Source organism: Rattus norvegicus, chromosome 6 (assembly GCF_036323735.1).
Source record: "Rattus norvegicus strain BN/NHsdMcwi chromosome 6, GRCr8, whole genome shotgun sequence".
Lineage (NCBI taxonomy): Eukaryota > Metazoa > Chordata > Mammalia > Rodentia > Muridae > Rattus > Rattus norvegicus.
This window is the reverse complement of record NC_086024.1, coordinates 54,503,183-54,524,343: the sequence shown is the minus strand read 5'-3', so window position 1 is coordinate 54,524,343 and position 21,161 is coordinate 54,503,183. Positions and strand designations below refer to the sequence as shown.

The 21,161-nt window shown below is 42.5% G+C and overlaps 1 protein-coding gene and 1 long non-coding RNA gene across 6 annotated transcripts in view; one reads left to right on the top strand and one right to left on the bottom strand.

Moving 5' to 3' along the window:
* The window catches only part of Pik3cg (phosphatidylinositol-4,5-bisphosphate 3-kinase, catalytic subunit gamma), a 35,317-nt gene that overhangs the window by 5,220 nt on the left and 8,936 nt on the right, over positions 1-21,161 (top strand). For all 4 annotated transcript variants that reach the window (XM_006240003.5, XM_003750140.6, XM_006240004.5 and 1 more), the window contains 8 exon segments: positions 2,902-2,967; positions 3,081-3,306; positions 4,683-4,786; positions 6,247-6,393; positions 7,895-7,985; positions 8,763-8,893; positions 9,846-9,957; positions 12,027-12,184. In XM_006240003.5, coding sequence (XP_006240065.1) covers positions 2,902-2,967; positions 3,081-3,306; positions 4,683-4,786; positions 6,247-6,393; positions 7,895-7,985; positions 8,763-8,893; positions 9,846-9,957; positions 12,027-12,184 — 1,035 coding nt within the window.
* Positions 8,379-15,767, bottom strand: LOC120103521 (uncharacterized). Of its 2 annotated transcripts, XR_005505847.2 has the most exons (4): positions 14,540-15,767; positions 13,665-13,770; positions 11,815-11,865; positions 8,379-9,970 (listed from the first exon to the last, which is right to left on the bottom strand). It is a non-coding gene; the product is annotated as an uncharacterized LOC120103521 (long non-coding RNA). The 2 variants fall into 2 exon arrangements; XR_010052587.1 differs by lacking the exon at positions 14,540-15,767 and having other exon boundaries at positions 13,665-13,954.

Genomic DNA, 21,161 nt, shown 5'->3' with positions numbered 1-21,161 from the left:
GTGTCTGTGTGTGTGTGTGTGTGTGTGTGTGTGTGTGTGTGTGTGAGAGAGAGAGAGAGAGAGAGAGAGAGAGAGAGAGAGAGAGAGAGAAAGAGAGAGGAGAGAGGTCAAATTAGATTTGGATTTGCGTTTTATGCCTATGGAAATTGAGATACAGGGGCACTGAGTTATGTGTCCAGGACCACATATTTAAAAAGCAGTGGACTAAAATTAAAGGGCTGACTGACTCTAGGCTTTATCCTCTTTACAGCCTCAAATATCATGCATGAATGGGGCAGAAGGACAATGCAGGCTGTAGTATTTTAAATCTCTGCCTGTGTTTATTACAATTTATAGAACAATATATTGTCTCTGGATAGAATTTTTAAATACTTTTTTTTAAAACTCCTGAGTATTGTATATACGTATACATTGAAACATGATCATATATACCTATTTCCACTTCAGATTCTCTTCTTGTCCTTATTAATGTGTCTCCCTTTCAAGTTAATGTCATTTCTCCCTATTAACTGCTAAGTCCAATTAGCACTGTCCACATGTCCACCGGTGTAGAGCCTTCCATGCAAGCAAAGGAATCCTACCAGTGGCCACATCTTCCAAAACGAATGATTGCTTTTTCTCTCCTAGAAACTTTCCATTGCTACTAGCTCCTGAATATGGAGTAGGGCCTAGGGATCATCTATCTACCCCATCTATGACAGAACTTTGGCTGGTTTGATCCTGTGCTGGGACTACAGTACTCTGAGTTCATGATGGCTTTCAGGCCTACTCCACAGGGAGAAATGTCATACATGGTACTGTAATCCTGGTCAAAAGCCCAGGGCTGGGGAGGTCATAGGCCCTAGGGTAGAACAAGCTATTGCTCTTTTGCTAAATAGTTGTGCTGAGTAGAATCTGGGTAGCTGCCCTCTTTAAACAGGCATGAAAGTAGTTTCACCCAGTACCCATGATGCTCTCTGGGGTTCTGTGGGGTCAGCAAACAATAAGCCTGAGATTTAGTGGCATTGTTAAAGAGTGATAGTTCTGCTCACTTTAGCGACTCTCAGCTTACTTTGTGTTGCTTGACAAGGGAAAGGGAAGTAAGGGGCAGAGGGAAGAAATGGAGGGAGAGAAATGGTGGTGGGGGAGAAATGGTGGGGGGAGAAATGGGGGGGGAGAAATGGTGGGGGAGAAATGGCATTGTACAGCACAGATTGCTCAGTTGTTAGTTCAACAACCTCTTCAGTAAGAAGACAAACTCTCAGATTTGCTGCAACACACACAAATATGCACAATGTGTTTAATAACAAATTATGAAATTATGACAAGGGCTTCTGGGAAAACCATGGAGTACTAATAGCTAATAGGGGATTGGGTGCACTTAATTGTGATGTGATTAACGCATCTGTGCAAATTTCAGAGCAGGCAATGCTTGATCTAACAATTTTTCATTGTCATCTTCCAAAGTAAACTTCGCAGAATTCAGAGATAAGTAACGTCTTTCTTGGAAATATTTTAGGTGAAAGAGGTCAGTCAGTCTTCATTAATTTTGGCTGTGCTGGCTCCTATTTGAAGAGTGATATTCATTTGTGCAGCGATTTGAAACATTTCCAGCCCCAACTAAATGACTCACTATTGGTTAAAATGGTCTCTTGGTTGCGATCTGCATCACTGTTGTAGAAGTGAAACATGAAGAAAGACCAGCTCTCAGGTTAGAAACCTAAAACACGTTTAAAGTGAGTTCTGTTGACTGAGTAACCACATCTCAGAACTCGATTGAGGTGCAGTTCTATGGTTCCTACTTGACCACACCCAAAAGAAGCACTTTTGAAAGGAGGGCTAAGATTGAAACATTCAGGTCAGTATTGATCAGGTCAAACTGAAACCCAGAGTAAGAACTATGAACATAACAAGAAGACGTTAGGCTCCATATTATGGGCTACAGTGGAAATGTCTTCTGTTCTTTGAAGGAAAAGAAGGCCATTCCTATTTACAAAGGAACTGTTCTAAGATAGTTCATATTAGACTTATATACATTACCTATCTTCTAGCTAAATATTAGACTCACATATGCTACCTTCTAGCTTAATATATGTATTGATAATTAAATAATGTTTGTTGCTTTCAAAGCTATTAGCTATTTCAAGCTTATTGAAAAATAAAATATGAAAAATATACAGGGACCCACCAAGATTTAGTTTATTTTTCCCATTTCATTGGTTATCTTTCTTCAATAATAGAGCTGACATTTCACTTAAGTCAACATCCAACCCCAAACCAACACTATGAAAATGATCAAACAATGAAGACCAAGGTCTGCCTGCCTGGAGAAGCATAGAAAGTCGGGGGTGTTCTGACAATGCTCCGAACCACAGGGTGGCAGGGTGGGAGCTGCTGTTTTCCTACAGTAAGAAGGTGGGAGCTGCTTAAAAGGGAGGCTACATGGTGTTAGGATCTTCACACTTCCACCCGTCTTTGCACCTACTGTCCTTTTGAGGAGTGCTGTATTTCCACAGTCCATTCGCTTTGTAACAACCACCCTTACCTTTTACTTTAAAGAATTCTTATAGCCATGCCTACCTCTACCCTCTCCCTCTCCAATAACTCAAGTCATTCTAACTCAGAGCAAAAGCCTTCCCAACTTCAGTTCTGCCACAACCCAGATTGCAGCACTGTGCTTCATGAGTTCGGGCCTCCAGCCTCAGCATGTTCCTCACCTATTGCAAATGCTAATCAAGTGCCTCCTCCTGCTGCCCTCAGTGTCTGCTAAACGGGGAACTGGATTTCAGTGGCTGGGGAGATTCTTAGCACCTTAGCTGGAAAGACCCAGTGACGTGGAACTGTGGGTTTCCCCCATTTCCTTTCTCCTGACTGACCACCACAAAGTACAGTCCTTCAAACACTGATGTGCTCTTCCTTTAGGCTGTGAAATTTGAACCATACCATGACAGTGCGCTGGCCAGATTCTTGCTGAAGCGTGGCTTGAGAGTAAGTACTTCCACTCCAATAGCAGTGTAACAGTTTTGGCCACTAGGAATTGCCCGGTGGCAATCCCTACAGCATTAGTCACCATGATCTCAACCATCTTGTACCCATCTCAGAACAAGAGAATTGGTCACTTCTTATTCTGGTTCTTGCGAAGTGAGATAGCCCAGTCCAGACACTATCAGCAGAGGTTCGCTGTGATCCTGGAAGCGTACCTGCGCGGCTGTGGCAAGGCCATGCTACAGGACTTCACGCAGCAGGTCCACGTGATTGAGATGTTACAGAAAGTCACCATTGATATCAAATCACTCTCGGCTGAGAAGTATGATGTCAGTTCCCAAGGTACGGTGGCTGCGTTTTCTCAGTTCTCCTTCCAAATGTCATAATTGTTTTGATTCTTCTTTCTGGAATTCAAGTAGTACTTTGTGAAAGGCAGCTAAGAAAACATTTTGGTCTCTTGTCTTCAATGAAGTGAACAGATTTAGAGCTCTCTTACTATAAGGCATGATGTTTTATGACCATAAATGTAAATTCTTACAAATGAAGTTGTGTGTGGGAACTGAGAGAAATTGAAGAACTGTGTGTGAACTGAAGATGTAATTTTCAATAACAGGTCCACACACAAGAAGTTACTTCCAAATATCCTTTTCCTCATCTTTGAATGCTTTCATGGTGATTTCAAATAGTCAGAATTTGAAGGTAATATTGAGAGATTAGGTTGATCTTAAAATTTTGTCATATGCATACATTTGCGTCTCAGAATAATACACATAGGTCAATCTATGTCACCTTCACATGCACACATGTGTATGTGCATGCACGCATGCACAAACACACACACACACACACACACACACACACACACACACACACCTCCTCTCTGTGTCCATTTCCAATCTCTTATCTCTGCTCTACGAAAATTAACCTCTCCTATAAGGTTTGGGTTAACACCACCCTAAGTTGTCATCTTTGACACATCTCTCTGACACAATGAAGTATGATGATTGAACCTAGAGAGTATCTTTTACTTGCTTTATAAACCTAGACCTAGCACTACAGCTTAAAACAGACACAAACATCCCTGCCCAGTGACTTAAGCTTTTAAATATTTTACGTTTCTAACCTTCCCTTTTAATCATTTTCTAGTTCACTGATCATACTACCCCCAAAGCTACTGACGATAGCAGTAACTATCTTACATTTGGGCCGGCCTCTGCCTCTTATCCAGCCAGTGATCTGTACTCTGTGTTTTGCCTTGAGAATTTCGAGGTTGCCACATCTTTTGTACACACCCTAACTTCCTCTTTTGAGAATTTGCAGAACTCTAACCCGGCTCTCGTAAAGAGTGTGTTCAAATGTGTGCTCCACAAACCAGATAGCCATTGAAAGTCTCATAGGCTGGAAAAACGATGGCAGTACCAATCCCTAGGTTCACTCTCAGCACACTCTCTTGACTGGAGGTTTTCACACATGTGTTCACATGTCCTCTGCCTGTGAAGGGACATTTACAGTTAAGCTGTTCACAGTTATCCTGACTTACTTTGCCTACTTGCAATGGTTAGTTCCCCAAAGACAGAACTCTAAATCCCTTTTCCTACTACTAATTTTCATATGCATGGACTTCTCAGGGAATGTGACTCCAGGAAGTGCTGAGATCGTTGACGGTACTGAGAATGTCTTATGCTCACTTAACTCCTGTATGCTTTTCATAATTGCAGTTATTTCACAGCTTAAGCAAAAGCTTGAAAGCCTGCAGAATTCCAGTCTTCCTGAGAGCTTTAGAGTTCCCTATGATCCTGGACTGAAAGCAGGTACCCTGGTGGTAGGTATCAGTGGGATTTCTCTGTCTGTTCCTTTTGTCCTGCAAATGTCTAGCTAGCGTGCTTTGTAGAGCTGGGACCATCACAATGGATCTTTTGGTAGATACAAGAATCTAGAGCATCACCAGATGGGTTCCTGTCAAGATCCTCTGTAATCACTAGCACCCAACATCACAGGACCGGTGGGAGGGTAAATGCCCTCTCACTGTGTTTTAAATCAATTTACTGATGTATTCTTTACACAGCTGTCCACACTGTGAAGTTCAGTGAGTTTTCACAGATAAATGCCTCTATACAACCACCAGCAGAATCAAAACAGTGAACATTCTTCTAGAAATATAACAGAAATTCAATATCAGCTGTCCATATCGTAGGTCCATCTATGCCTCACCTCTCTGACCCCTTCTGTTGATTTAAGTGTCTGTGCGTATGTCAATACCACATAGTGTAACAGACCACTTTGTATGCATGTAAGAATCTTACAGAGGTATACTTCCACTAATGTGCCTCTTCTATGAATTACAAACCCCCCGTGTATTATTCTGCTTTAAACTAGGAAAAGCATGTACAATCCATTGTCATGATTTATATATCAGAAATTACAATATATTGATACAGATTTCAAACTGTTGACTTTCCTTTAAAATTGCATCATAATTTTATCTACTTTTATTTTTATGGGTATGAGTGTTTTGCTTGCCTGACACATCCATGCAATGCCTGAGGAAACCCCAAAAGGGTGGCGGATGCCTTGATATTGGAATTGCAGGCTTCCGTGAGCTGCCCTCTGTGGGTGCTGGGAACTGATCCCAGGTCCTCAGCAAGAATAGTGAGTGCGCCTAACTGCTGAGCCTTCCTCCACCTCTGCATTATGTGGTGCATTCACGTTTGTCTAAAACCCATCAAAGGTTTGGTTTATTCTTACGACTGCTGTCACAGTGCTTTGCTTAGTTGTGAGGGGCTGGGGCTGAAAGTCCTATGCTCAGGTGCAGATTTTCCATTTACTCCTGTTAAATTTCCCTCAGTTAGATTTGGCCTACATTGGATTCTGGAGTAATGATATTTCAGCCACTGTGGTAGCACCAGAACTCCTTCTTCAAATGAAATCTGAAGAAGGGAATGTGTAAACAGATAGTAGAAAGTGTTCTGAACTATGCACTTTTAGTGGGCATACCGAGTTTCCACGGGGGCAGGGTGATTAAAATGATAACCTGCCGCTCCCCACGGACTCTCCACAGACCGTTAGAGTTCCTTGGAGTACAGCCTAGGAGCCATTGTTTCAAGGGCTGTGAATTTTCTCACACATAGATAGCCCTTCCAGTTTGGGTGAGAACAACTTCTGTATTTTTATCCAAATATTGAAAACCATTTTCCAGCCAGTTCACCAGCAAGGCTCTACGAGAGAACTGTGCCTCCTCCATGTGTGCTCATCGTATGTGACGGTGTGACCACTCCCTTACAGATTGAGAAGTGTAAAGTGATGGCCTCCAAGAAGAAGCCCCTGTGGCTTGAGTTTAAACGTGCCGATCCTACAGTCCTATCCAATGAAACCATTGGGATCATCTTTAAACATGGCGACGATCTACGCCAAGACATGTTGATCTTACAGGTAGGCTAGTGTGAAGGGAGTGGGGTTATGCAGTTATCTGAAGAAAGAGTGCTGTGCTGGTCTACGACAAACCTTTCTGGGTTTTTGTTTTGTTTTGTTGTTTTCCATATGGTAAACAGCAATCAAGAGGTACCTGATAGGTAAGTTTTACTAGGACCACAGTTCTGTCTGTCCTTTCAAACTTGGGTGGTCCACATTCCCTCTTAGCTAGACACGCTTGCCTTTCCCAGCCTCTTTTTAAACACCCCATTCTACCTGTGGTAGCATAGGCTGTGGGATTATTTGTCTCCAGTGCACAGTTCATTCCTGTTCACTGACATATCAACACACTGGTAGGCATACTCCGTAAATACATATCCTTCGATATTCATACACAAACTCAAGTAATGATTTGATGCAAAAATGATGAGGAGGTTGGTGATCACATAGGCCGGGAAGAGGTGACCAGCAAGGTACCGTCACTGTCCAGGTCAGGTTTTTTAACATTTTTGTGTAAGTCTGTAAATCTTTGCTGTCCAGCTTTTCAAGCCTTATTAAGGAAGGAGGTGAGGGTTTCCAAAACCTAATACAGTTTATTTAGGTAACAACGTGTACTAATGTGAAGGCAGCCTATTTAAAAACACAATGTTTTCAATTCATCTGAAGATTCTGGTTTTGACGTTATTTCTAATATAGCACCTGGTTCTTTTCCAAGACGGTTTGTCTTCTTGTTGTTGTTTTGCTTTCTGTCCAAGAAATATTTTAAAAAAGAAAGAAAGGAATCCTTTAATATTTTTAAAGATCGGTTTAGTTTTAAACAAATCTGTAAAACTCTTTTGAATTGTTCAAAGATGAGCATGTCAAAGCCACGGAACAGCACTCAGCTGTTCCTTTCATTTTGAGAGACAGCTTCTGCTTAGACCGGGTTGTATTGTTGAAGCTCACTGTTCACTAAAACTCTCCAAGACTTCGCTCTCGTTCCACTGAATGGAAACAGAAATTATATTCCCAATATAAGGCTCCTACAAGAATCACGCATAAAAGAGCAAACAGTTAATGTTTAGGGTCGGTATCTCCATTATTTATCTCACTGCCTTGGTTGTAGCATGGATCTTGTGATATTAGAGTAGTAAGCATCGCTTCTCGGCCTTTTGGCTAAGATCAAGTGTAGAGTAGTAAGCATATATAAGGACATTACAGTTTTTGTGTGGAAACAGACATAACAGAGTGGAATGCTCTGATAAGATAGATAAGGAAACATGCCAAAAAAGCCTCCTGCAAGTGAAAACCCTTTATACTTTTCTTCAACCTGTACCCCCGGGGTATATGCAAATTAACAGATTTGCAATGACAGGAAATTTTTGAGTATCAATCTGACCAATAAAACTTATTACCTGTGTATTTTGCATTGACTCATGTTTTGTATGCAGCCAGATACGATGGCTAGCTTTTGTAAGAGAGAAGAAAATCGCATTGGCCAACATCTATGTGTAATAGAAATTGCCTGTGCCTTGGTTCCCAGATTCTACGCATCATGGAGTCCATTTGGGAGGCTGAATCTCTGGACCTGTGCCTTCTGCCTTACGGTTGCATCTCAACTGGTGACAAAATAGGTTTGTAGTTATGTCAGGAGATGAGCAGCACCCCACTCTGATGGTTTTAAAAGGGCATCACTCCCTCACTGAAAGCAGTCCATTACCAGAAAGTTACAGTCATGGGCAAGAGGAAATGTCCCCAGGCTGGAAAGTGGCTCTCAGTTCAATAAGGACATGATGATGGAGGGATACCTGCCTCCCGCCTGGGCCCTCACACAGGAACAGTCTTCCCAAGAACTTGTTCCCTCCCCAGCTCTTTTCCTCCTCTAAACCGAAACTCATTTCTTTGCACATTAAGCTTTTCTCTCGCAAATAATATTTAAAATTAGACAGAAGGAACTGTCACTTCTTTTTAAATTCCAGAATTCACATTACCAAAGCTATTACACACTCCACTCAGGTACTTTTATAGGCATTTAACATTTTAGTTTTAATCACGCTTATTTTTATTCAAGGTTCTGATATGAGAAATGTAGAAAACATTTGGCCTTGTTACCTGTAAAGGAAAAGTTCCAATCTCTGAGCAAGGAAGGCTAAGCTTGGCACATAAATGACTTTATTTGTCACTCCCCCAAAGCAGCCCTTTCCTCTCCTTAGTCAGGGCTATTGAGAGAGTGTCCTTGGCAAGTTCTGGAGCTTTACTGATATTTTCTTCCCTAAAGGCAAGCAAGCAAACAACAACAAAATAGCTCAGACCTGGAAAACAGATCTTTGGCCTAATAAAAACCTTTCTGTTCTTCACTCGGCCAAGACTTAGCAGGATCAGCCACCTCAGAATTCTGTCTCTTCACACAGGGATGATAGAGATTGTGAAGGACGCCACGACGATTGCTCAAATTCAGCAGAGCACGGTGGGTAACACGGGGGCATTCAAAGATGAAGTCCTGAATCACTGGCTCAAGGAAAAATGCCCTATTGAAGAAAAGGTGAGTTCTCCCTTCCTCAGCCCAGACCCACTGCTCCATACAGCTTGTCTTCTGTCGGACAGCGGTGGTTTCTGGTGTAGCAGGCTCTTCTGATGGATGTCCCTGTTGCCCCACATACTGGTTGAGTCTTTGGCTCCTGAGGCTGTCGGGGTTTGTGAGGGTTTTCCCCTAATGACACAGCTTATCTATGAGACAGAGGCCTACTTCTAGACCCGGAAAACGTTAGCTTCAGTTTTGAATACCAGTCAAGCTTTGCATAGAATTTGGTTTTGTGAAATAATCTGTTAGCACTTTTTCTGAACACTTTTGTTGTTTAACCCACAGATTTGGTTACCATATATACGTTCTTTCATTGCCAACCCCCCCAAAAAATTTACAATTTCTACTGTGGCTCTAAATGGGAAGTTACAAATGTTGAAACTGTCTATCTTGCTGAAGGGCATATGCTGGATCCTTCAAAAGCTGTTCAACTAGACTGTCTTGGTGCCATTTAAAGTTCTACCACACAGGAATAGCACCTCACATTTGTATGGCCAGCAGTCTTTGGTGGAGGGAATATAACTAGTAGCCTTTATTACTCTGTTATACATGAAGGCTTGTGAAACCACCCATACACTTAAATGGTTATTAGGAAGGCATAATTGAAGAAATTGCTATGAGTTCTGTACAGTTGCGGGCAAGTGGCTAAAAGAAAGGGTGGGAAATTTTAATAAATGACTGTGGCCCTTTCCTTCTTGGGTCTTCCTCATGATGTGGTGTTTGGATGAGTCCTCACTGAAAATACAAGCAGAATCATGTGACAGTTGGCACTTCCTTGATATAAAACTAAGGACCCAAACTTCTTGCTGTCTGAAATGGCTCCTAGGGCACTGTCCTTGTGGGAGGCCTTGTCGTTGACTTGGCTGCTCTCTGTAGCTGGAAAGCCATCAACATTCACATCCGTTCTCATCAGTTTCAGGCAGCAGTGGAAAGGTTCGTTTACTCCTGTGCAGGCTACTGTGTGGCCACATTTGTTCTTGGGATAGGTGACAGGCACAACGACAACATCATGATCTCAGAGACAGGTGAGTTTGCCCACTATAAAATGAAAATTTTATTGTAGTAAAATACATATAACGCAAGCAGTTCCGTTTTAGTCATTCTTAAGCATTCAGCTAAGGGACACTAAATACATTCACATTATTTTGCACCCATCACCACTGTCCATCTGAAGCACTTGTCCTCTTTAAATGTTGCCTCCCGACTACGTGCTGGCACAGAGTGAGAGGCTAAGCTGGAGCTCAGATTTACAAGTCACTGTGTGTAGGGACACTGGTTACTTTCAACAGACTATACTTCTTGAGAGTTGAGGGATGAAGGAAGAAAAGGCAGGAAATGAGACTAAATGAGAGAAAAATTACAGGAAGAAGTAAAGGGAAAGTGGGACACAGAACCTAAAAGGAGGGGCCAGCAATGTCAAATGTTGCAGAAAACAACTGGAACACATAATAAAGCACATGAGCTATCCCTCATCTGAAACACCTGAGTCCCTAACTCTCTCAGCCACACTGGTTCATGCTACTCTGACAGTGGCCTGTGATGGCCACCATACCATGAGACATTCATGTATGAAATCTGAATCCATTTTTATAGTCTTCCAGGTATTGTAGCCAATGTCCAACACTCAGGAGGCCTAAGGAGAAGGATCACAAGTTCAAAGCTAGCCTGGACTACACAGAAAGACCTTAATACAAAAAACAAATTGTTTTTAAAGAGTAGAGTTCAGGAAAAAGCACCAGAGCTTGAATTACTTAGTCTTTGCAAGAACAGGGTCAACACAAAAGAATGCTATATTTGTGGACTATAGAAATGCTAAAAGACCAAATAAATAAAAACTAATATGACCTTGCTAATGTTAGAAACAGACCTCCAAAGAAATTCAAAATGGTAATTCTATAGCGCTACTTAAAAGTAAAAAGTTAACACCACTCTTTTTTAAAATTTTTTATTAGATATATTTCTTTACATACATTTCAAATGTTATTCCCCTTCCCGGTTTCCTGTCCATAAGCCGCCATTCCGTCCCCTCCCCCTCCCTCATACGGGTATTCCCCCATACATCCCCCTTACTGCCCCCCATATAACCCTGCACTAGGGTCCAACCTTGGCAGGACCAAGGGCTTCCCCTTTCACTGGTGCCCCAACAAGGCTATTCTCTGCTACATATGCAGTTCATGTATAGTCTTTTGGTAGTGGTTTAGTCCCTGGAAGCTCTGGTTGGTTGGCATTGTTGTTTTTATGGGGTTGCAAGCTCCTTCAACTCTTTCAATCCTTCCTCTAATTCCCCTAAAGGGGGTCCTGTTCTCAGTTCAGTGTTTTGCTGCTAACATTGACCTCTGTATTGGACATGCTCTGAATGTGTCTCTCAGGAGAGATCTATATCCGGTCCCCTTCAGCATGCATTTTCTAGCTTCATCAATCTTATCAAGTTTTGGTGGCTGTATATATATGGGCCACATGTGGGGCAGACTCTGAATGGCCATTCCTTGAGTCACTGCTCTAAACTGTGCTTCCATATCCCCTCCTATGGATATTTTTGCTCCCCTTTTACGAAGGAGTGGAAACATCTGCATTTTTGGTCATCCTTCTTCTTGAGCTTCCTGTGGTCTGTGGATTGCATCTTGGGTAATTCGAGCTTTTTGGTTAATATCCACTTATCAATGAGTGCATACCAAGTGTGTTTTTCTGTGATTGAGGTTATCACCCCTCTTACCAGACAAAGTACAACATCAGCCTGTCGGTTATATGAAGGGCATAGAGTCTCTTAAGCATGATGGTCACAAATTAGCAAGAGCTCTTATTTACCTGTCTGAGAATTCTTTGCTAGCTTGCTTCTTGCTTATTTTTAATGACATCTTGGTATCATCTAAAGAAAAACATACCTGTTTGCGTTTGAAAGCTTTGTGGCGACAACTTTCAAGCACCTGTTAAGACTGAAAATATCAAAGGCTAATTATAAAAGAGGATAAAATGCTCCCACTCAAAATAGTTCATTTTCAGGTAACTGAAATTTTTCTTCAAAAAAAAAAAAAAAACCAAAATGTTTAAAAACATTTACACCATGTAATGATGCCAGACATTTTCTTCTCTTAAGGAAACCTATTTCACATAGACTTTGGACACATTCTTGGCAATTACAAGAGTTTCCTGGGCATCAATAAAGAGAGAGTACCTTTTGTCCTAACCCCGGACTTCTTGTTTGTGATGGGAACTTCGGGCAAAAAGACAAGTCCACACTTCCAGAAATTCCAGGTATGTCACCCCCATCCTCCTCACCTCCTGCCTGGACAAACCAATCACACTGTAGAAGTCACCTCTCTCTACCCTCATGATATGGCTGCCCTGTTCCTCCTCATCATCTCTGTTCATTCCCACAAGTACATGTGCAAAGTGATGCTTTCAGGAACCTGCTCACTAAAACCAAACAGCAAGTAAAAAAATGCTTCATAAGGGGTGGTCCTGGGGACCACAGACCCCTGAGGGGATGCTGGGTGCTCAGGACAGCTTCAAGGAAGGACAGCCATAGAGGCTGATGTACTTGGTGTGCATTTATCATACTACCAACAGGAGAATCTTGTTCAGACTGACTTTGTTGGTATTAATCCTTTTCTTGTTGTCAGTCTCATGAGCTTGACCGCAGGCTCTACAGTGAGTTCTTCCACTAACCCGAAAACAAGCCCCTACAAGGCATGGTTAGAGTCAAACACACAATGAGAGCATCTTCTACTCACAAATGTGATAGCTGTGAATGAACACAATTCAGAAAAGTTGTAACCCATTTTATAACAATAGAGACACAAGACAGAAACCAAGAGTGACCTTTGCCTTGCTGGGCCTGTCTCCACATAGCCACCTTTCTTAGTGTGCCTTCAATGTGGTTTGATTTGTACTCCACATCTTAGGGCGAAGGCTTTTCCTTTAAATCCAGCATGAACTTGGGAAGGGACATGAGCCTGGAACTGCAGGGAAACAGCTATTCCCGTGTGCTGTTTTGTAACTTGTGTTTTTGATCTACTGTCTGGCTGTGGTAACGACGTGACTCACACTCTCTGGTCAGATGGTTTTAGGAGTTTGGGTATGTGCTCTTCTGCATACACTTACTTGGGTTTCAGGCGATTTCCAAAAACTGGACACATTTCAGGGGAAAGTAGAAGGATTTCACTACTTAAAGAAGAGAAAGCCCTCAGTTTCACTCTCTAGAAAGTGGGGGTGATCTGACTAGCTTCAACAGCAAACAGTGGCTCAGAGTGTTAGACAAGTGCGTGGAATCCTGCCTTAGACAGGGCTCTCTTCTTTCCTATAGATGCATGATCTCTTCCTTCTGCCAATGAGTGAAACTCCCTAGCAGTCCGTCCCTCTGTCCAGCGGCTGTGATGTCCTTATGGACTCACAGAGTTCATGTCACTCCACCAAACCCCAGCAGCTCTCCCCGTTAGCTTTCTTTGTTGCTTCTACAGGGGATTTTCAGTTTAAAAACGTTTGTGATGAAAAGATCTTTATAATGAGGAAGCTAGAAGAGGATCCCCGCCCCACCCAGCAACATCAACTCAGAGCAACGCATGTGGGGAGCTTCTCACACTCTGTAACATCTCTCCAACCTTTGTGACCAAGCTTGTTTCTCAAGCAATTAAACCTCCTTCAGTCACGTGACATCTACATAGCATGCACCACCCAAAACACACTCCTGTGGCTTGTGTTGTACTTTACACACTTGTATTACCTACATACTAACCATGGCACAGGGATCCAAGGGGTGGCCTTTGAAGCAGACAGACCTAAGTACGCTTGAAGGCTATGTCCACGATGGCAGTTACTTAGCCTTCCAGAACTCTCCTCATCTGTAAAAATGGAACATGACCTCCTTACCATTTTTCCAGGTACTATTGATCTAGTTAGCACTATCAACAGAAAGCTTTTATTTAGCTCATGGTTCTGAAGGTTCCAAACTGTGACCATTAGCCCCAGGACTCTAGACCAGTGGCTCTCAACCTACAGGTTGTGACCCCTTTCACAGGAGTTGCATGTCAGATATCCCGCATATCGGATATTTACATTATAATCCATAACAGTAGCAAAATTGCAGTCATGAAATAGCAATGAAAATGATTTTATTGCTGGGGGTCACCAAGAAGGTGTAGACCCACTGCTCTAGGCCTAGAGAGAGCACTGTGGCTATAGCAACGGAGGAGCACGTGTCAGAGCGAGATGCTCAGCGTCATTGCAATGAAAAGTGCGGAGTGATCAGCTCATCAGGGCCACAACAGAGACTCTGTCATCATAGGTTTAGACATCAGGCAAGTCCTCCAAGTTTGGAAATGTGTAAGAAACAATGTTTAAGATGTGGAGTCTCAGACAATATACAAACCATGACAAAGAAGCCTGTCATGGTAAAAGAGAGAGCTGAATCCCACCTCTACCTGTCCTCACACCATCTCATCCCCCACCCCAAATCCGTTCATCCTCTGCACACAAGAGGAAGCTGGCCACTAAAGCAGGAAATTATTCACACGCAGCATTTCCAAAGTTTGACAAAGATGGGCAGCTGACCTTCGTCATTTAACACCGGACTTGGGCAAATTTTCCTTTGCCTTTTCTTTCATTTCTTACCTCTTTTTTCTTCTTTCTTTCTCTCTTTCTTCCTTCCTCTCTTTCTTCATATTGCTAATTCAGAAGTGTATGTATCTTTATTTTATTCTTGTTAATGGAAAGGTTCTTCTATCCCAGGGACTGCATACATACATTTTCTCAGCAATGTCTTGGAGTCTGGTGTAATAAGGTCATTTCCTAGTTGGAAATGTACACATTTGCCCTTTGAACTAAAAGTCCCTCTGCTAGTTTTGACCTCATGGTGTTAATTAATTTGTGTCACATGAATAAACTATTGGGAAGAGTAGAGAAAGGCTGACCTGACTTTTGTCCATATACAAATATCTTCTCCATATACAATACAAACATGGAAGGCCATGGACTGGGGTAGCAAAGGGGAAACCAAAAGAGGAAAGCTGTGCTTTGTCTCACAGTCCCCTGTCCAAGACAACTGGTCTAGCCTGGGGTCATATCCATCAGTGACTTCTAGAGTAGGGGGAAACATTAGAATTTGTGATTAGGCAGAGGCAGAGACAGGAAACTGAAGCTCACCATTTGAATCTATGAACATCTGCAGCCTTCAGGGCAGCCTCCCACAGGCAGAGGTTAAATGAATTTAATGATGTCAGTTTCCATATCTCTTTGACGGAGAATATTTTTTAAACAAGGTAAACTGTTTTTTAACACATTGGTGACTTGTTACGTATTAACAGCAGTCACAGGGCTAGAAGCACAATGTGGCTCTGAGGAGCAGCGGGTGTTCCCTTGATCCTTAAATGTTATGTTGTTACAGTTGCTGAATAATGATCCAGAGAGATTATGTATGAATAAATGCCTAGGCCATAAGCTAGGCTTGTTCCCCGAGTAGTTCGTAACTCAATTATCCCCATATATATTCGTCTATGTCTGCCATATGGCGGTCACCTCTCCCCAGTTTCATACATTCAACTTCTCCCGAGTCTGAATGGCAGTTCCCTGTGCCCAACTCTTTCCCAGCATTCCTTTCTCTCGCTCTCCCCACCGGATGTCCCACCTTCCCATCCTGCCTCAGCTTATTAGCCGTCAGATTTTGATTGGCAGGCGATCCTTCCACACAGTACACAGGAGATTATCCCTCCATGTGGCGGTCGGTTCTCTCCTTCCATCTTCATGTGGGTTTGGAGATCGAACTCAGGTTGGCACGCTTGCAGGGTCAGCACCTCACGCCCTCAGCCATCTCCCCAGCATCCCTTTCATCTTTTAGGGGCTGCAACTAAGACAAAAACACATCAGTGGTTCCACTGCAGAAGGTATTTTGAGTACAAGCAAATATGAAACAGAGCTGAAGTTTATTAATGATATTTTAGTATAGATTTTAAGCACGGATGTTAAAAAGAAAGGTGCTATAGAGAAAGTAAGATATGTGGGCCTCTCTAAGAGCTGACCTTCACTATATCAATGTAGATAGATGATAGATAGATAGATAGATAGATAGATAGATAGATAGATAGATAGATAGATTTATGAATGATCTGTGATTCTTGAAGCTCATGCATTCTAAGGGACCTGAGATCATGTGGTGGCTCCTTGTTGTGTGTGACAATACATAAAGTTAAAGTCTAGATCGTGGGATACAGGAAAGTAGGACATCGTCACTGGAAACACAGTCAACAGTGTTGTTTAAGATTCCCAGAAAACGTTGAGGTAGCAATGAGGCTAAATCCAATATTATACACTACATCTCCAACCTGGTTCTCTGCTCTTTTTTCTTTAAAACATAAAATGTCTACATATGAAAGGAATGCTGCCTGTAAGCCAGTAACCTCCACAGCAAATGTTAGGTATTCTGCAGTTCTTGCTTCTTATCTAAGAAGAGGCTTCAATCAGATGCTCGGATGAGAAGTCCCTCTTTGTCTCCATGTCCCTGTAATTTACTTTCTTTCTATCCTGTCTCAATAGCACTATCGTTTAAATTTCAGTGACTAGCTATAAACATATATAACACATACATTTATTTAAATCAAGGCCAAATGAAATTGGATTTCTATTTACTAAGAATAGTATCTGCTTTTTTTCCTAAGCAGTATTTTTTTTATTAAAACATAAAAAGCACCCGTTTTGGTTTATTTGTTTTGCTTTGTGAAACAAAGTTTCACTATATAGACCAGGCTGTCCTCATATCACAGAGATAAGCCAGCCTCTGCCTCCCAAGCACTAGACTAAAGTCATGCGATTTTCTTTCAAATGTCAGATATGTAAACCTTGTCGTCTCACCTTCCAGAGACAATTCTGCCAGCATTGCAAGGCTTCTCCATGATTCACATTTATCTTTTCAAAAGTTGTAGAGAGTCAGAATTTGCTTTAGAACTTAAAAGTAGACATGAATGGTTGGAGCCAAAGAGGAATGGCTTTGAGGTCAGCCTGGACTACATGGACTGTATACTATGACCCTAAGATCCTGTGCATATGTGTGCATTCGTGTGGTCCCTCCTTACTGCAAATGGTGAACTGAGGATGGCTTCCTACCTTCTATGTGCCACACGCACGTTCATCCCTTTGATTGCCATCCCAGTGGTCTGCAAGGCCCATGCTGTGCCCCCTCAGCCCCTGCAGCCTCACCCACAGCAGTCCCACGCTCCACTGTAATTTCTTCTATGTCTTCCACCACCCCATGCTGTCTCACTGCCTGGGCTTACCACTAAGAAGACCTGCCCCGCCCTCTAGGTGTCAGCATAAACGAGGTACCTCAGAGCAACTTCTAGCCCAGGTCTTCCTGCCCGCCTGGTCTCCTGCTTTGCATCTACCATGTTCATAGCTATTCATCCTGAGTGACTCTCCCTTTACAAATGTCACCGGGGCTGCATGTGTCCCGTCTCTGTCATGTGCGCCTGTGATACAGGAAGCACTTGGAAGATGTTTGCTTAGAAAGGGCAGGAGGTGAAAGAGCAAATCCTTCAAAGGGTCAAACTGACTCTCCCCCAGGGAGCCCTGATTCCCAGCCGTGCATTGTGCTCTGTGGTTGCACGAGCTACTGACTCGGGCACACGACGACAACCACCATCAAACCAAACCACCTAGAAAGCTTTATTTACTACACAAATAGCTTGCCCATGCAAGGAATGACAAGCAAATCTTATGAGGAAATCTACTGTTTCATTAGTAATATGAATAGGGGATATTGTGTGTTACCTACCGTGTTCTGTGAAGAATTTTTTGCTGAAATGAATAGTGTGTATGTGAAGCAAAGCAGCCATCTATACCCAGAGAACAGAATGTGGGACACATTCCTACAGGACATGTTCAATCCAAGTTTATTTCATGGATCATGAGCAATTTAATCTCCCATGACCAGATCTTTGTAAAGGAAGATGGTCTTTGCTCTCTGCGGGCACTGAGCAAATGTGTCAGCCCATGCTGGTCATCTACAGAGACAAATAGCATTCGTTGGTGAAGAAGAGACAATTTAAGGAGTGTCCTCAAAGCCACTTGCCCCTAGATGTCACTGTTAAGAAGCATTTCCTAGGAAGCCCGGGGCTGGTTACTTCATTCTACACGGTTGACATTACCTTGACAGTCTTACCAGTTTGCCCTGTTCCCCATAGCTGTTATCTTGTCCCCATATCAGAATCCACCAGGTCTTCAGCCTACAGGTCCAAGTGCATGTCCAAGGACAGAGGCTTGACTCAGAAAATTGCCAAGAACCTGGAGCTCCTTGACTGAAGTACACGCCTGCAGTGGTCAGGCTGAAGCCCTGGCTCCTGGGTTGTTCTAACTGCTTCTGCCCCAGCCTGTCCTCGAGGCACCTGCCTCAGCCTCCATCTAGGAGTGGAATGCTGACTTCCTCTTGCTTTGATTCACTGAAACACAACTGTCCTCCCTAAGCCCAGCCACAGCATAATGGGAACCTTATCATCTGACAATCTTCTGTAGTCACCTTACTAGTCACCTTACTATCATTCCCTCTTGAGCTTCCTTTCCTGTCTGTGGGGTGGAGGTTCATGCCTGTGTTTGTCTGTTACCTGCTGGCTGCACTTCCCAGCCTCCCGGTCCATCCCTGTTATCATCAAGCTGTGTTCACCACATGTGAGACAGGACACTGGCACAGGGCCGGGACAAAAGCTCCAGTATTGTTCTTGAAGAGGCTAAGAGGTCTGCCCACTCCAATCCTCTCCAGATGTAACTATTCTCCAATTCCTTGTCATTTTAAAGCAGTGAGTCTTGCCCGAGCTCTACCTTGTGTTCTGTACAGAAGGCTTTCAGCCATCTAGCATGGGCAGGTTATCCGCAGTGTGTTGAACACCACACCGGGCACTGATGACCCAAAGCGAAGGCACAGCAGCCTCGGAAGTCAGACTGGCACCGTGCCATGCCAGCAAATGCTTTGTGTAGAGTGTACAGAGAGTGAATTGTGGAGAGAATAATTAATCCTGCCAGGAAGACAGGAGAGGGCTATTCCTAGAAGGGAGCCTTTGGGGATGAATTTAATTTCATCTTACTGATAGATGCAGGGAGAGGAAGGAACAGCCAAGCAGGAAGAAAAAAAAAAAAAAAAAAAAACGCCATGAGCAAGAACGTAGGTTGGCAACGTACAGGCAATAAGTATTCAGGAACACAAAGTACAACTGCTCAGTCTGGGTGTGACCCGGGTCTCTGTGGAGTCTTCTCTTGGAATCTGAGTTGGGAAGGAAAATGCACATCGATCGAAACAGGGCCCCGGCTGGGTAGGGAGGGAGGGAGCAGAGCAAAGGAAAGTCATTTGGAACACAATTGGTTAAGCACAAATTACCCTAATTAATGACTAATTAGGTCAAGTAGGAGATGACAAGTGTACCTATCCTGGGATTTTTCACTCTGGCCAGTTAACAAGGAGGTTCAGCCTCCTCCATCCCAGCATGAAGACTGAGTATTCCTCATCTCTCCACGTTACCCCTAAGTCACATACAAAAGAGTAAGAGTTTGAACATGTTGATAAGGTGTTTCCCTCAGGAAAAGACTCTCATGGGGTTTCAGATTCTTGGGAATTGGTTTATCTGGAACAGATACAAATCTAGGCTTGGAGGCATGGCATTAGGACACCAGTAAAGTCATTTATGGACTAATCCACCAGCATGAAATGCTATTCGACATCCAAGATGTTAGAGCCCTGGTCATTTTAAACACCACTCAGCATGTCAACCAAGGCATCCTTTAGATGTTTAGCTCCTTTTAAAGGATTGCTGTGTCTACTTTACAATACTACAAGGTGTGTGTTTCATTCTCTTCCAAGCGTGCTCTCCACAACATCCTTCTTGGGAAATTCCATTGGTCTCAGTTTCTATAAAAGCACTGCTTCTCATAAATGAGGTTTGATTTTGTTTTTAACTTCTCAAAGTTGGATGGTGATATGAATTAGACAGTTCCTTTGGCTAGAAATATAGTTGAAGATCGTGGTTTGTAAATATGAAAAATCTGTAGGTTATTTATTTCAGTGGCCTATTATGAATATTTCCCTTCCTTTTTTCTTCTACCTTTAAGTTACATTAATTTTTCTTTTATATATCCAAATAGATCACTTCAAATCTTTTTGGTACAAAGCTGGAAGATACACACGGTGGTCGGGAGGGAGACACACACAGAAAGAAACAGAGATAGAGATATACACACAAAGACCATTCTTAATACAGATTTAAAGAAAACAATTTAAATATAGCCTTTGTATTCCTAATGAATTTTTATCTAAATATTTGAGAGACAATGGTATATCCCTTCCCATGGCAAACAGCTAGTTTGTGACTCATGTTCAAGTCCATAAATATGAAACTACTAATTCCACCTCAATAAGTGAATAGCCAAGGATCAGACACTCTACGTGCTCAGACTTACCACAGTTTCTTCCTGCACTGTTAAGTCTATGAATCAACCCTTTCTGGTTTGTTAAGATAAATACTAAGAATGTTGGCTGGCCAATACATTGATTTTTATTTAAAATACATTTACTGCATGCCTTGGAGTAGACTATTGTTTTCTCTACTGTCCCTTAGGCAGACAGAGGCTTTTGAGGTTTTTTTTTTTTTTGTTCAGTGATGAATATTTGACAGTTTTTCTCTCCTGCCCCTCAGCCTCAGAATCTCTCCCTGGAGTTTCTGTTTCATGGTCCTGATGTCATTTCTTTACTTGACTGAAAATGCACAGTTGATCTCTAGGGAGAATGGAGGGCTTCAGTTGTTAGAAAAAGTATCCCTATGACCTTGAACACTCTAGACCTGCTCTTCAGCGGTTAAGAATTAGTTGATGGCATGGGTCAGATTAGTTGGTTCAGTGACTGGGATGGTTAATAAATCAAGGCAAGGTTTGGATCCTGAAATGGTAATGAATTCCTTTGTTTCTAAGACGTGCGGAGGTGGTAGCCTATAAAAACATTTCTTTCTTTCGGGGCGTAGATGCTACAATTAAGGAATTTAGACAGCAATGAAATTAGGAGCAGATGCACTATGCAGGCTCAGCCTGTTTATTACCTACTAATGAAGAGCGTGCCAGCTAATGTCCTCATTGGTAATGGAATGTTTTCCACATTAAGCAGCACATGAAACCAAGTCCCCCAAATCAGACTTTCTTCTTTACTCAGTAGCACACAGCCTCTCCCAGGCAGTTGAGAAGAACAGTGTTTGAACTATGGAAGAAAAAA